The 17,190-nt window shown below is 40.7% G+C and overlaps 1 protein-coding gene across 4 annotated transcripts in view; it reads left to right on the top strand.

The window, feature by feature from the left end:
- The first annotated feature begins 141 nt into the window (after positions 1-141).
- Positions 142-17,190, top strand: part of zgc:101569 (uncharacterized protein LOC449822 homolog) — a 50,123-nt gene continuing 33,074 nt past the window's right edge. For 3 of the 4 annotated variants that reach the window (XM_042399801.1, XM_042399799.1, XM_042399800.1), the window contains exons 1-5: positions 143-519; positions 1,998-2,168; positions 5,569-5,666; positions 6,498-6,642; positions 16,023-16,172. In XM_042399801.1, coding sequence (XP_042255735.1) covers positions 378-519; positions 1,998-2,168; positions 5,569-5,666; positions 6,498-6,642; positions 16,023-16,172 — 706 coding nt within the window. In that variant the 5' untranslated portion in view covers positions 143-377. Of the gene's footprint in view, positions 520-1,997; positions 2,169-5,568; positions 5,667-6,497; positions 6,643-16,022; positions 16,173-17,190 lie in introns of all 4 variants that reach the window. The other variant, XM_042399802.1, reaches the window with a different exon arrangement.

The raw sequence follows: 17,190 nt of genomic DNA, 5'->3' as shown, positions 1-17,190 counted from the left end.
AGTTTTGCTTTCTTTATTTCCACTTGCAGGTCCACAAAGCTAAGTTACATTGCAGGGGGAGACAGTTGACTATCAACTTGGCTCAATGTCGCCCTCTGCTGTATGTTTGTGGTTTTTACCACTGCAATGCACCAATATGTGTCCAGAAGCTTGTGCATTGTTTCTGTTTCAGCACGGGAGTGTAAGTGTGTTGCTCCTTCATATCAGAGCTGCGTTAGTTAGCTTACTTCATGAAGAGTACATTTTAGAAATGCTAGTTTTGTGTTGAGACACATTTGAATATCTTTTTTTTTTTTTTTTTAATGCCACAGTTCGCACTTTGTCGACTGTTTTGTAAGTTAGAAAGCTTCTGGGTTTTTCAAGACTGAGTGTTAACAATGGCTCTGAAACTTTTTCGGACGTGCAGACATGTATCATCCGCCTTTTCTCCGAGTCAAATCTTTGGACCGTCAGTAAAAGCGAGTTTGGTGGCAGTAAAGTCCTTCAGCACAGCAACGGGAGGTGAAGACACAGGAAAAGGTTTGTGTGGGAAGATGCACTAACATGTTAATGACTGTAGGAGGCAGCAGAGGCTGCAGTGTCAGCACAGACATTTTACACCTGCACCTGTGGCCTCCTGTTATCATCAGTTTTAATGAATACCAGGACTACAGATAGGTCTTCAAAGCAAGATAACATCAATAACATCATTCTGAATTAACACAGAGCACAAAAAGAGGTAAAGTTCATTTAAAAAAGCCAATAAACTTCCCTTTCCTGACCTGACCAATTTTCATAGTCGAGTTTCACTCATTGTGCAGTTGATAAACCCTTTTCACAGCCAGGTCATTACAGAACACAGGTGTAATTAACGTTAAATGAAGGCTCAGCTCCATTAAATATCCCAGTAAACCCTGCCAATGAGCCTGCTTTCACAATACAAAAGGCCTTGAAACTGGTAAACCTAGAAGGAATGCAGATATTAGTGTTAATTATGATTAATGTGATTAATCCCACTTGTTGTTTCCCTGCTATGACCTGTTGTGTGCTGTTGACAAAGGCCTATTGTCACTGTCCTATGGTGGTGACTAACAAATATCTTAATTTTTGATTAATTTAGTCAATTAAATGTCAGAACATGGTGCGTTAACTAAGGTAGGGTCTAAAAATCGCTTGTTTAATGTAACCAACACCCCAAAATCATAGAAAAGCAGAAAAACTTCACATTTGACCAGCTAAAATCAGTTTTTTTGGGGTGCTTGATAAATGACAGATAATTACAAAATGATACATTTTCTTGTAAGTGCATCTAAATGACATGACACAGTAACACCACCAATTATGTGATCCTTTAAGCAAAGATTTATTCTCTGTTGCTTTAAAATCAGAGCTGAAGTCATAAAATGTGACTGTGAAATAAAATGGAAACGAATGTTACATGCAGGTATAGTTAAAACGTGGTTCCACTCCCTTGCACACTCAGCACTGTGTGATTATTTGTTTGAGGTGTAGCAGAGTAGAAAGGACTCCTGGGACAAATTGCCTTTTTTCTCCATCCTGCCCTCCCTCACTTGACTGGGTTTTGTTTAGCAGTCTCTCCTTCAGAATAGCCTGTGTGAACGAGGTTAATGCGTCCAGTAGCTTTGTTTTCCTTGCTCCTCTCTCTCGGGCGCAGTTGCCTCTGGCTGCGGCTGACAGTTGGATTCCCCATGATGACCTTAAACAATGTCAGGTCAACTGCCTGCTACAACCTCAAGCCACAACCACTGGCACACTCAGACACACTCATAAACACACACTGAGACACAGCGAGAGCCAGGGCCTCACCTCATCTCTTCCATTGTCTCATTTCGTGTCACTTTCTGTTATCAAGTCTATCCACACCAGACGATTTACGTTCCATCTCCGTCCCTCCTACTGTGAAGTTTTCGCTAAATGTCTCTGTCTTCAGCTTCTTTCTAAATGTTGTGGTCCCTGTCAGTTTCTGTCTGCGCATCCTTCACATTCTCTGTCATTAGCTGCAGGACAGACTGTGGTCTCAGAACGAAGGGGGTCCGTGGTTACCGTGGCGATAAACCGCCCCGAGGTGCGTAATGCGGTGAACCAGGAGACGGCGAGGCGTCTGCTGGAGGAGCTGGAGGCCTTTGACAGTGACCCAGACTTGAACGTGGCTGTCCTGCATGGGAAAGGTAAGAGAATTACAAGGAGTGGAGTGATCCTTTGCTCCATGGAGGGTGATGGGGATTGAATGGCTTGCTCATGGGCACTTCATTCAGATAATTCTTTGATAAAGGGTTTGAACCGGAGTACTGTAGTGTGAGATTGTAGGACTCTAGCCCTGGGCCAACCATCTATCTTAAACATCAGTCTTTTTCCTTTAAGTTCTGTGGTTTCTCCCTCATATTTTCACATTTCAGGATTCCTGCTGGTAATAGGATTTTTTTGGATAATCATAACATTATGAGAGCTATAACCCTGATCGGGAAAATCAGAGAATTGGTCAAAGGGTCTTGGAAAGTTTGAGGAATTTTACATAATTTTAGAAAATATATCAGAATGTATTTTACATAATAATCCAGCAGAACATATGTAGAGGACACCAGACTGTTTAGCTCTTTACTATTCATTTTGACAGTCATGGGATTGTCAAGGAATTTCTGAGCTAGTTTTATACCCTCCCCATTTTATCCTTAATCCTTTATGACTTGACCCCACTTCTCTCCATCATCCTCTTCCTCTGCACCTTTTTTTCCCCCGCTTGTGCTCCTTTGAGTCCTTAGATCTCACCGAAATGCAGAGGTGACCAGACTAATGCACACCCAGAAAAAACATGCACACCTGTGAGGCGGCCTGCACTGTGTCAGCTGCCCAAAGCCAGGATCATGCCATTGCTCTTAATACCTCTAAAAATAATCATCACACACACTGAATGAACTCCTTCCCTCAGTGGAAATAATGTCTTCAACCTGGATCAACCTTTCTGCTGTATAAAGTGCACCGTGGCCTCAAGAGACACAAGTATACACTTTGTTTTAATGCTACGGTACTTTGCAGCTTGGAACCTCTCCAGATGACTGCTGGTGAGTGCCGCTGATCTCAGCTGTGAACTGAAAACACTGCGTGTTAGAGAGCAGGCCCTAATTAGCTCCCGTTAAATGGGTTAGCAATGAGCAGCACAGTATGTCGTTCCAGCAAAAGTGGCTCTTCTGCGATTCCCACAATGTCTGTAATGTGATTTTAATCATCCCGATGCACATTCCTTTCAGCGGGTTGCCCTGTATTGCTGCTCCACTATAACCTTCGGTTGGTGATTAGCAGTCTGTCGGTGTTATGAGATGACAAGCAGGGAGGTTTCAGGTTGGATGTAGTGTTTTCCAAAACATAAGGAATCCATTTTGTTCAAATTAGCGCCAACACGATCGCTCTCTCGGCTCTCATTTTTCAGTGTCGAGGTGTTTTTTTTTTAACTTGTAAAATTAAGAATAATTGCTTTCTGCAGGTTTTGAATATGCTGCAGCATATTTGGAGTGTTTGGGATTCAGATGTCTGTGGGCGTTTGTGGTCGGGTACAATCTAGATGTCAAGCCAGCTGTGTCACTACAGTTCAGCTGAACTGAGATGAATCCACTTTGAATGTCTGTTAGACGTTTCTTAAACCATAAAAACACATTTTATTGTCCTTATGCCTCATTATATGCAGTTCATCTTGATTTGGAAAACACAAACAAGCCCTTTCAAGTCCTAGAACCAAGTCTGTGTTTGTAACATTGTCAAGTTACAAAGAGTAAGGGTCATTTCAGCTATATATTTTTATATATATATATATGTTGTCTGTTAAGTTTGGTTTAAAGTCTGTCTGAGATTTCTGCTTCCACCAAAAAAATTAAAATTTAAAGAATCAAATTAAAAAATTCAGCAACAACATCTCTCTCCTGAAACAATGTCCCAATTGCTTTGGGTAATCCACACACGTACTGTGATGTTGGGTGATGTAGACTGGGTGACAGTCAGTGATCCAGTTCATCTTTCAGGTGTTGGATGTGGTTGAGGTCAAGACTTTCTGCAGGTCATTCACATTCTTTCACACAAAACTGGGAAAATATGTCTTTATGGACCTGGCTTTGTGTGTGGGGATATTGTCCTTTTTAAACAGTAAAGGGCCAAACACACACTGCTCCCACAAAATTGGAAGTCCACTATCGTCTAAATTATCATTGTACAATGTAACATTAAAGGATTGATTCACATTTTGTCAAATGTGTTTATTTCAATAGTCAGGTGTCCATATGAACATTCAAAACAGGTTTTGTTTGCTGTAATCATTCCTCCTGTTCTTACTGGCTATTAAGAGAGACAGACAAAATCCACAGTCCTTGTTCTGTTTAAAAAAAAAAAAGTACTCAAAAGTGTATCTGAAGCTGATATGAAGCTTCAGCAGTCTGATTTAGTCAGATCAAGTGGGTATCTTCCAAAGTTTTTTTGGTATAAAATGATTTGCTTTGCGTTTTCACAGAGAGAGTTTTATTTCTGAGCTGCAGTGAAGTGAAAAAAAAACATTCTTGGGTATTAGTTATAACGAGTTTAACACCCTAAATTGCTAGTTTGCTTCACCAGACTGTGTGGGTGTGGTTTAATGAGATTTGATGAATGGGCCTAAGCAACAACCCACTTTTGTCACATTTTGATTTCAACATTGCTAAATACTGATTGAAAATGAAAAACAGACCTAAACCTGTCAACATAGAAATTAAGTACTTTCTTATGAAGAAATAGTTACATAGTCCCTACTAGAAATATGTGTTTATATATGTGTTAATTTGGGTGAATCTGAACCAACAGGTTTGGTCTGCCATTCATGGCGTCATCCCTGACATAACTACTTTGCTTTTATGTTTGTAACTCCTGGAAAGAGTTCATGTCTAACTCCTCATCAGTCAGATTATAAGTAAATTGAATCTCTTTCAATTCCTCCTCTCAGTTTACAAAACGCTTAAGAGTCTAAATAAGGTTTTAGGTCTCTTCCATGAAGCTCTCCATAGCTTCTGCTCTTTTCTTCATAGCAGGAGCTCCGTCACATCACTGCTCCCATAAACAGCATGACACACTGTTTTTCTATAATTGCCCTGCGCTGACCCATAGCTGTAATCAAAGCTCCCAGTCGATGGGTGTTACTGGCACATGTGTTCGTTATAATCATTTGCATTACTGTAACATTACGGAGAGAGGAGGATTTTATGAGTCCCTGCCTGAGCCTGTGACATAGTGTTTGTAGGCCTCTTGGGCAATGTTGTAATCACCACATGAATCCAGTGGAAGAGGCTGTGGTTTGAGTATGTTAGTCTTCCATTAATGAGAATATTGTGTATGTGCACATGTGTGTGAGAGCACATGATGATCTGTGCCTATGCATTAGATTTAGGCTCTTCAGGGAAGAGACGCTTTTGTGTGCCAGCCAGCCCAAAGCAAGCTGCTATCCAAATTGCAGCCCTCGGACTCCAGCTCAACTTGTTGTTTTTTTCATCCTCATCATTTTCCCTTCCTCTCTGACTTTCCAGCTGCCATACTTTGTAATTTTGTGGTCTCTTCCAGGAGGGAATTTCTGCGCTGGTTATGATCTGAAAGAGCTGGCCAATCACACAGCCTCCCTCAAATTGGAGCAAGATGTCACCAAGGGTCCCGGACCGATGGTGAGCGCTGTTTGGGCTGTGTGTGTGTGTGTGTGTGTGTGTGTGTGTGCTAGTGAGGGTTATATCTATATTTCCTCATGATTTTAGGGAAGGCTAAAGGTTTCCATTAAATATAAACACAGAATATGTGGTCAGTAGTGATTGTGCATATTTTAAGGGTTTTGGAAGACAGGTAATGGTAGAGCTTTTGGTTTAGGGAGTGACGTCGCATCAGTGGAATGCCTTCATAACTATAGATGTGTGTATGTGTGGTGCGAGCGCAGAAAGCCATAGCTTTTTGACACATTGCTATCACTTGGCGCAAAGTAAGGATCATGACATAAATGATGTACTGTAAGCTATAAAGACTGCAGCCTCCATACAGTCTGTTTGGATTGCATGTTAAGTCTTTGGAATTGAGTGGACCTCCTGTGCAGAAAATTATAGCATTGCATCTCTCACAGGATACACAGTGTTTCATTTGTTCAGCGACAGCCAGAACTTGAATCACTTGTTACTCTTTTGTTTGACAGTTTGAGAAATGAATCAGGAAATAAAATCTGGAAGGTTTTTAGTAGACAAACTTCATGGAAACCATTGAGGCAGAAGGCATGAAATGAATAGTGAAAACTTACATTCACATAGCATGCTTGAAATATACGGTGGATATCAAGAGTCTGTAAATGGTTAAAAATATATATATACTCTATGTTTTCTCCAGGAAGCAGTGTTGCTGCCTTGTTTACAATCTGTATTTCTTCCATGTTGACTTTACTCCGCTCAAACCGTCTGGCTTTGCATGTACTGTGGTGTGTGTTTGTTTTCATGTACTAATCCTGTTATTTCCTCCAGGGTCCGTCCCGTTTGGAGCTGTCCAAACCACTGATAGCAGCAGTCAGTGGCTTTGCTGTGGCTGGAGGGCTGGAACTGGCCTTGCTGGCAGATCTGAGAGTGGTGGAGGAGAGCGCCGTCATGGGGGTGTTCTGTCGCAGGTTTGGTATGTTTAACACCTCATAGTACCCATAGAGTAGTAAGTTCTACCACTACTGCTACATTTACTGTCATCAGTACTCCTGTTATTCCTATGCTATGCTGTGTTATACTAGAACTAGTACTACAACTTCTTTGTTTGCAAGTACTGCTTGTGCCAGCATTGCTACAGTAGTAGTACTCCAGCTATTCATACAACGACAGATAATTAGCATGCTAACAGGGTAAATACTATACCTGCTAAACATCAACATGTCAGTATGGTTGTTGTTGGTATGTTGACCTTAGCATTTAGCTAAAGGCAATGCTGTGCTTAAGGACAGCCTCAAAGAAGCACGAGCTTGCCTGTTGACTCGAAGTTTTCTTTCCCACACGTCTTTGTTACCACTAATACCACTACAAGTTCTTCTGCTACTTGTATAACTACTGCTATCAGTGTTTCCCCTAGAATTTTTTTCAGGCCCGGTGGTACGCACAGAATAAACCCTGAAGAGATGAGGCACTCACATCACGTCAAGAGTTTCCCAGGCAACGACACAGAGGTTGAGTCACGTTTCAGAACAGTGCCGCACAAAGGCTCCCAAACACAAATGACAATTGATTTCCAAATGAATGGATACTTGGCCTTATTTTTGGCATTTAAAAAAAGATTTTTTTGGCCCGGTGGGACCTCTCATTGGCCCGGTGGCCCACCAGGCCTGTACAATTATAGAGGAAACACTGACTATACTGTTCCAATTTTATTCCTTTTACTTTAAATTCCTCTGTTCCATCTATAACTGATACTATTGATGTCTGCTGCTACACACTACTACTGTCAAAACTACTAGGACTACTAGTACTACTACTGCCACTAAATGTATGGCTAGTAGTAGTAGTGCTACATTCTGGTACTTGCTTAACTGCTACAGCTGTTGAACTATTTAAAGTATAACTGCTTTCAAAATACTTTTCTCTACTACTGCTAGTGCTCCCAGTATAAATATTACCTCAGTTACTACCACTACTAGTATTAGACCTACTAGCACTGCTACTAATACTGTTTCAACTATTACAGATATTACTGTTTACCTTGAAGTTTCTCCTCTACATATATCATGCTCTTACTGTTACTAGCTACTAGCACTAAGACAGATACGCCCTACTTGTTCTTGTTGTTCTACAGTTGTTCTTTTCACATTAGTCACACTGTTTGGAGAGCAGATTCTCTTTTAATGCAGCTGCTGGTGTTGATATTGTCACCCTAACTACGACTACTGGCAGTAGAAATGGGTATAGTTCTGCTGCTGTAGCTGAGCCAGCAGAGGCTGGACTCTGTCTGTTTTGTAGCTCCGTCTGTCTGTGAGTATTTGCTCATCTAATTATAACCACCCATGAAAGTATCTGTGTTTTTCTTTGCATCCAAGCATACATCATCTGTCTCCTAATGCCAGGAAGTCAACACTGTTTCTATTTTTCAACTTTGTTGCTCTGTCCTCTGTTATCACCCCAGCCTCCTCTTGTTTGTGTGTGAGGACAGAGTCATAGCACGATAACACCAGTGACCGTGACCTTTTGGCATCACGGCCAGAGTCTGCTGGGCAGTCTTGATAAGTAGAAGAGGAAGCAACCAACTGCCAGGTTTCCACTGCTGGGCCAAACAGGGCTTACATATTATTTATGTCACACAATTTCCTCATAAACAACATTTTCCTTTTTTGGCGTCTTGTAGCCAACTGGCATAGTTTGCCCGCTGACTCGGCTGTTGTTTTAAAAGAACAAGTAGTACTTTGGATCTTCTGCTGTAAACACTTTAAGCTAATCCTGATCCCAACAAGTCGTGGTCGGCTTTGCTATGTAAAAGAGGCTCGTGTTGGACCATTGCAGCATCTCTCATATAGCTGTCACTGCTTTAGCCATGCTGCCGGAGTACTTAAAATACAAGCATGGTGTTTATAAATACGACTGTCATACTATAATTTACAGGCAGCTCTAGATATAGAGTGTAAACATGCAGTGCTTATCATCCCAGGCCTGTAATTTAACAGGAGAGCATCCTGGCAGTGCCCTTTGTCTGTCTGTCTGTCTGTCCGTCCTCACAGACTGTCTGAGGGCAAGTCAGCACTGCGAGGCCACACTCTAGTCTCTTTAGTGCAATTTCATTGTCATTATTGTAGATGTTACACCAATTTTTCCTCAAATCTTGCATGTTTTTCTACCAAACTAAACTTCCTGTGATCAGTAGATAAGTAGCTTTTTCTTTTTTACAGTAACTTCTAAATTATCCTTCCATCCTCTAACTATTCTAGTCCTACTTTGAAATTATTTATCCAATAACATATTAATTGATTAATAATAATTAAAAATCACAGTTTATGCCTCATACGAGGAAGTGTAGGACAAACCTTCACCAAAGGTCTGGAAGTCAAACTTCAGTACTTTTTTTGGTACCGAAATGTGTTTGTTCCATTGAATATTTAAAATTGTCCAGTACTGAAAACCAAACTGTTTTTCACTTTTAAATGCAAGTGTGGTTATTGATTTGTACAATTAGAGACTCCACTCTAGTATGCTGTTTTACCAGAGGTTAAAACATTCAGTGTTAAAAATCTCTCCTAGAGGGATGATCATGTTTGCCATTTATCTTATTTTTTATTATTTATCTTTTATCTTTCATTTATCTTACCATGCAATGATCACTCAAGTTCAAGCTAGATATTGGCTGTCTGCCAGAAACAAAATAAATTTGTTAAGAGAAAGTATGGTTGAAGAGAGGGATACAGATTAGGGGAGACACAGGATGTCAGGGTTGTGATTTTAAAATTTAATTATCAATGCATCTCTGGACACAAACTGACATCTTCCAGGAGAAATCAGAAATATGCACTCTGAGTGATGAAATGTATCCCATGCCTGCATTCAATGTCCTTCATCAGCTCAAAACTATGTTTGGGAAAGAGAAATGAGCATTACTGTGGTTTTGACACATTAAGTCACACATTTCCTCCCAGTAATTAATTCTCCGCCTCTTGATTGCCTCACATCTTGAAGGCTTGTTTGTCAACACATTCGTTTCCTCCAGCTTAGCTGAAACCGCTGTGGTTTTTCAGTCGGATGTGCATTTAGCAGAATAATTATTACTTTGACTGTGGGTTTTCAGCATTTTTATACCCATAGGCTGCGTAGCTGTATGCTGCACTAGCAGCTCTAGTCTTTTAGTGTAGTTTAAACTGTGGTCTGACTGAAGGAACATTAGCAGGATTTAATGAGGCTGCATCCCAGGATGGGACATTTCTCATCAGGACTTGAGTTTAAAAAAATCCAGGTTTTACAGTGGAAAGAAAGACACAGCAGCATGCATTTAAATGTATTTTATTTTCCCAACATTAAACAATTGAAAACCGAACTTCCCTTCCCATTTACATCAAAGGTACCGCTGTTCTGTGGGACGCACGGTTTATTTAAAGATCCTGTGTTTCTTAGCGATTATTTCCTTTTAATGGTTGAATTCTGTAACCATTTTTGGGTCGGGCACAGATGGCAGCAGCCGGAGGGAATCCCTGGTGGCTTTGGAGTCAAAAAAACCCTCAGAGGCTCGCTGTGCCGCTCTGATGTGGGCCAATGGCAACCACAAGGATCTGACAGCTTTCTGGCACGTGATTGGCTGCCGAACCTGTGGCTTCCTCTCTGGGGCCCCTCTATCCCGCCGAGGAGGAAATGAGGAGGAGATGGTTGCGTCACAAGGGTCTGGTATTAGTGTCTACTGCTCGTTGAATTTCGAGAGAACTGAATGAAAAACCTCCACGCTTACTGAATTCCCTGATGTTATTTTGGTTCCTTAAACCAGCAGAACATTACAAAGCTAAAGAGTTGGCACCGGAAAAGGAAACTAAAATAGTTCAGTAATACTTCTTTCAAGGATTTTGGTTCAAATGTTAAAACTAAATCAGGCAAACATGGAGGTTGTTCAGGATCCTCACTACAGTACGCTGCCCCACCTATTACACACACCAGCTGACCTACAGCATCCTGCAGTGTCAGCATCTCCTCCCTTTTTTCTCTTTGTCCCAGTTTTGAGTCATCTCTCATACCTAGAGGAGGATAGATGAAGAGCGCCAAAGGAGAAGAAGCCACATGTTGAATAGAAGTAGTACCTTGGTCCAAAGCTGACATAACATCAGCCAATTCAAACACCTGCTCAGTGAGTTTGAAATGGAGTGACATAGTCCAGTGATCACATCATCTCGCTTCAAAACCGGCACTCCTTTTGAAACTTCAGGTTTCTTTTCCATGAAGAGTGAATGCACAGAGCAGTTGTGTGCAGAGAAAGGAATGCAACAAACATAAGTGGATAAATTGATGACAAAATATGTGACTGGTTTGGGGAAGTTACAAATAGCTTCATGTTAGTCCAAAGATAAAGCGTGACAACATCTGTCTTTGCCAAAAATGTGTATTTTTGGACTTGATATGACTTGACTTCAGATTTAGTTACTTTGAGGCAGATTTTGCTCCTGGTGGGATCTGATCATGTTAAAACTATGATGTGATACATAGATCTCTCTTGCTACACATCCTCTGCCATTTTTATGGTTAATGCCGTGTTTGTAGCCTTGGTGGTCTCTGGTATAATGATGCTTCACAAACTAAAAAACACACAGCCCTGATATTAAAGACATGAAATCAAGTTAATTGAGTAGCACTGATCTTTGACCCAGCCCAACTGAGCTATTTTACTTGATTCCCATTATTTCAAAGCAAGCTTCCGATTAAAGGTCTGCTCTTTTCCCTCCGTTGATTTAGTCTAGAGTTGTCCGGAAATAGTTAATCCACATCAAACTTAATCGCATTACCCTCATGAGAGGCCATTGTAGTGGGTTTTGCTTTGATGTGGTGAGGATACCAGCAGCACCAGCAGCTAACCAGAACACCTCAGTGTGTCGTGTTTCACACTCTGTCCTCAGGTTATTAGTAGCTGTCCGCTGTCCCGTGGAGTGTGGTCTCCTCCGCTGGGACTCGAGTGTCGGGTCCAAAAATGAGAAATTCTCCTATTTTACTTCCCACCATGAGGATCAGCTACAGGCCAGCAGACTTTTAGCTGGTGGGAATTCAGTTTCTTGCACATGGACACTTGAGTCTGTTTTTCATACTGATACTATAAAATACACACATTTACTTCTTTTAAATGTTACTTGTTTTTCCAATAGTATTTAGCACTTTTAAAGGAAACCATAGTTTAAGTTATATTTATTCTTTGATTATGAAGATTTAATCCCATAATTCTTTTTTTTAAAAATATAGCGTGTGTTGTCATGAACCCATTAAAACGCATCAGTAATACTTTGGTAGCCTGTGTTTCGTTAATAAAACACAAGGACTCTCAGTTTGTGGTGACTCAAATATGATTTATAAGAAACTAAACTGCTATCACAAGTTGTGATAGCAGCACAGATTAGTTCCTTGTAGGTGTTCACTTGTGAATCACAAGAGTTTATATTACACTCTGTACCCAGTAGATATATGCTCTCTCCTCCAGACTTCTCCTACATGTCAGTCAGATAACCTGTGGTGGCCTTATGATACAGGAAGAGAACATCTCTGATATGAAGTTATTAAACAATAGGCTTTGCTGACTCATGTTCAACCATGTTAATAACAAGCCTCAGTCTTGACAATGGGCTTATCTGCTTTGAACAACAAGGGGGAGAGCTCCTTTCCAAATGTTTAGCTCATTATTGAAGACCTAAGGTGATAAATCCAAACTTTTGTGCTGCGGACGCTGACTGATTATCTCGTATCAGGATCACTGCCAAACATTTCCTCCTGAGAAATGATCAGAAGCCACCGCTCTCCGCCTCAGTCAAGTTCTTTTAAGCCAAACATGCCTTTTGAGTTACTTCAAGGAGGTGCTGCCCAACCTCTCAGCTCCCATTCATGTGGGACAAAGCGCAGGTCTGTGTGTTCCTGCAAACAGGACACATCAGAGACAGGACTATCAGAGACAGAGAGAGAGAGAGGAGGGTGAGGGGTGGAGGTGCTGGAGACGAGCTCTGTGGATAGGAAGGGAGATCCTTCCGGTTGCTGATAGCAGTGGTGCCAACAGCAGCACCAAAGACAGACTGGAGGTCAACATGGCTCTTTATCTATCAGCTTTGAGTCAGACTCTGTCTTTCTTGGCTCATTCCAGCTCTTAATGCCTCTCACTGTTTTCTAGCCAGCCTCCAGTCTGTCTGTTGCTCTTCTTTTTTCTTCCTCCACATGTCTTTTGCTGTAATCAAGGAAGATAGTGCCGGAGACAACATAGAGAAGCTCTTTGCAGTGATCGACCCTCCATCGATGATGTATAGAGCAGTGTTAGGGTACGTGTACTGCAGGGGGTACTTCTACAGCTGCAGGGCTATGTGGAAAGGTTAGCTCAACTAATTTGAAACAAAAAGAAATGACAATTTGATTAAAAAATATGTCCACATATTGAATCAGTGGTGTAGAATTTAGTGGCATCTAGTGGAACTGACTTGGCAGAAATGGAATATAACATTCATAAGTATGTTTTAATTAGTGTAGAAGACCATGAAAATAAGAGTCATTGTGTTTTTGTTACCTTAGAATGAACCCTTTATATCTACATAGGGAGCAGGTCCTCGTCCACGGAGGTGTTGCACAGCCATGTTTCTACAGTAGCCCAGACTGGACAAACCAAATACTGGCTCTAGAGAGGGCCTTTTGCGTTTTTAGTGAGTTTTGCAGGCACCATAGGTTCTCCCACAAACTTGGAAGGGGGGGGGGGGGTATTCAGTTGTTTCAGTCTGTAACCTCACTGCTAGATGCCACTAAATCCTACACACATGTCCTTTAATACCTGAACATTACCTGTGGAGACTGAGAGTCTTTGAAAAGTTAACAACTTAGCTGAAAATTCTAGCTAACACTAAACAGTTAGCTAGTTGGCTAAAAGTAATAGATAACCAATTAGCTAAAAGTAAAAAAATGGAAAAAATGATTGAAACAGCTGAAAGTGTGAAATGGTTGAATTTTTAAACGTAACAGAGAAATGTGGTTGAAAGAAATATCTACAATGGATAAATGGGTGAACTAACAGATAACTAAAGGTAATGAATAAACAGTCGGAATAGTTTCTCTCACTCCGAGTGGAATGAATGCAAACTGGACCAACCAACCTAAACAATGACAGTTCAATAGTATGAAAAATGATTGTAATCATGTCCACTGTATATATTCTGAATAGTGTTAATAACACCCAGTTTAAAATCAAATCAAATGAACACATTTGGAACATGGTGGGTGTTTGAGGGTTGTTTGAGTTCATCTGACAGGGCTGGGGGGTGATCAGACAAAATGGTTGGGAACCACTGGAGTAGAGGCATGTGTGTGTGTGTGTGCATGTGTGTGCGTGTGTGTGTGCGTGCACGATGCACATACTTGTATTCGAATATCTTTGTGCATGCAAGTGTGTGTAGTTACATGTGGTTCAAGACAAAGCTCCACAGAGCAAAACCCTGACTGTAACACTCTTGATTGTTGTCTCAGTCAATATTGAGAAGACCTTGAATATCAGACACACTCAGACACACACCTGCGCAAGGATCTGGGCTTACTTTACTGCAGAAGGAATTCAGGCGTCATGTATGTTGCTTTTCATCAGCTCTGGTTGTGTAATTTACCCTGAGCGGGTAGAATACACTCCAGTAACAGGGGATGACTGAAAAATCGAGTGAAATCTGGTATTTGTAGACAGTGTAACACCCCCTCCCCCAACTAATCATAGTCTTCTGTCTGTCAGAGCACCATTATATGCTGACTGTCTGAACCTGAACCAGGCCCCTGGATTGGTCACACGTGTATTAACACTGGTATTCCATGTATTCCAATTTAATTTATTTGAACGACATGGACAAAGAGAGTAGCTTGCAGAGAATGAATAGAATCACAGTATTTCCACGACTCCCCGCAGAACGAGAGAGGGGGGAGGAAAAAAAAAACTGAAAGCGAGCATGATGATTTGGGGTTATGAAAACATGTCCGACACATGTGCTCTCAATAAGGGCGGTCAAATAGAATCAGCGACTTGGAGGAATTAGGGAGTCGGGATTGTGGCGTGGAACTTGGGAGTGCTGAACGGTAGAAAGTATGCCAGTTCCAGCTGGTGCTCTTTAGAAATTAGGACAGATGCCAGAAGCTTACCGTACCTTGCAGTCTCTCTGTTCTTGATTCTCTCTCTCTCTCTCCCTCCCTCTCTTGTCTCACTCTTTCTCTCTGGTGGACACAGTAATAATGCAAATGTGTCCAGTGAGACTGAGGAGGAGTTTTGAGTTTTGACGTACTGACAGAAAGAAAGCAGAGTTACAGTTAAGGAGTAAAATTGTTTCAAAACTTTGTTCCCCTGACAGCTGTAACCTAGATTAATGCCAGCAGTATTTTATGTGTTTGCAAGTGTTTCTTAGGCTGTTTTCACAGCTTTTAAGTAACCTGAGCCAAATACACTGGCACAGTGGCCTACATCTGCTTTCACCTTGTACAGTTAGGTAATTCAAATTTGGTCTTAAATAAAGTTAAATTTAGAAGGACCCCCCCTCCACTCCCCTCATATCCGAGCAAAGGAATTTCCAAATGTGGAGCACCAGTGCAGCAGGCCAAGTGTAGATATTTAAAGTCAGACTGTTCATCAGCGCGTAGGCTTAATATAAAGCTGCAACTTGTGATTATTTTCATTATCAGTGAATCTGTCAATCTTTTGTGCAATAAACTGATCAGCAGTTTATTTAATAAAATGTCTGAAAGTAGAGAAAAATGCCCGTCAAACTTCCTTAGAGCGCAAGGCAGCATATTTCACTTGCTTGTTTTGGGAGCGTTGTGGTGGCCTGGTGGTAAAAACACATACCTGATACTGTAATTGCAACGTCTCTCTCTTTCTCTCTCTCTCTCTCTCTTTCTCTCACTATATTTCCTGTCTTTCTCCACTTCCTACTATTATTAAAAGGCTAAAATGCTGGAAAAATTTTTAAAAAACACACTTTATCCAAACAACACTCCAGAAGATATTCAATTTGCAATGCTGAAAAACTGAAAGAAAAACTAGAAGCTCAAACCAAAGAATGTTTGGAATTCATGATACCTGACTTTGAGCTTCTCAGTTTTTTAAAACTAACCAATTAATTTGTCATCATAATTGTTGGTTGATTTTTGTTGCTGATTGACTAAAGGAATACTAGATGAATAGTTATATAATTATATAATTTCAGGCTCTGTGTAAAAGGAGTTTTACATGTGGTGATTGAGTATGAATGCATTAGTTCCAGCTGTTGTGTGGGATGTTTTAGATGCATTGCAGATCACTTTTGAGTGTCTGTCTGAGATATACTTATAACTGAACATCTTGTGTTTTTCCAGGAGTTCCCCTGATCGATGGAGGCACTGTGCGGCTCCCGCGTCTCATTGGTTTATCAAGAGCCTTAGACCTGATTCTGACTGGACGGCCAATCGGAGCACAGGAAGCTCTTGCTTATGGACTGGCTAACAGAGTTGTTCCTGATGGCCAAGGTAGTTAGACTCTGTGTTTATCAGTGCTGTATCATGGATAGGAATAGGCATCGAACCTTAATATGTGGTAACAGGAAAGTGTCCATAGTAGCGATTATATTGATATCAGAATATTGATTATCAGAAGTTACCAATGAATTCTTGGTGAGATTCTATGATCCAAACCCTGAACACTTGATCAACTTTAGACTATATTTTTAAAGTTCCTTATTGAACACTGATATATTGAGCAGTTTATTTTTTTAAAGGATAGTTTCACATTTCTTTTTGCTATTGATCTTCTCATCTAACTGTCAGCAACAAAACAAATAAACATATTTCCCCAAATGTTAAACTATTCCTTTTAATATAAAAAAGGGTAGAAACACGTTCATAATCCCCAAACTAAGGTATCACAAATGATTGTTTTGGTATCAGTACAGAAACTCAGCTATCACTTTGGCACAGACATAGAAAAACCGATACCTAGCTCTAGTCCTGGTAGAGCGATTTCAGTGATTTTCATGTTGTCACATAAATTGATGGGTTCAGTTTCATGATCAGAAGGCCAGTGTAAAAACACACGTTTGTACAAAATTACATGGTCATCTGTCTGTCAGTTACCTTTTATGCAATGTTTTTGTGTTTTATTTTTTTGGGCAGTCAAATATAGTCTGCTGTTTCTGCTCACAGCAAAAAAACATGTTGTCAAGTGAAGGGTGAAGACAGAAAAAACAATTAAGAAACATTATTTGAATACACCACAGTCCAGAGCAGCATTCAGAACGAGGCAGGTAATAGTGTATTCACAGCATATTGTGGTTAGTATTTTGGGATATTCGATGGCAAATTTTAGAAATGGGGAGATCAGGTATGGGAACTGCTGGAAGTCTGTCTGTATTGGGAATAGAAATCATAATTCATTGTGAAGACCAGTCATGTAGATACCACACAGAAACAGGCCTGAGACCCATTTTCATCCAGGAAACATAGTTTTTAAGAAACTCTCTTGTAGGTAATATCCGACAGAATCATATAT

This window comes from Thunnus maccoyii, chromosome 21, assembly GCF_910596095.1.
Source record: "Thunnus maccoyii chromosome 21, fThuMac1.1, whole genome shotgun sequence".
NCBI classification, from domain to species: Eukaryota; Metazoa; Chordata; class Actinopteri; order Scombriformes; family Scombridae; genus Thunnus; species Thunnus maccoyii.
Note: the sequence above shows the minus strand (reverse complement) of the source record. Positions and strands in the feature narration are given on the sequence as shown.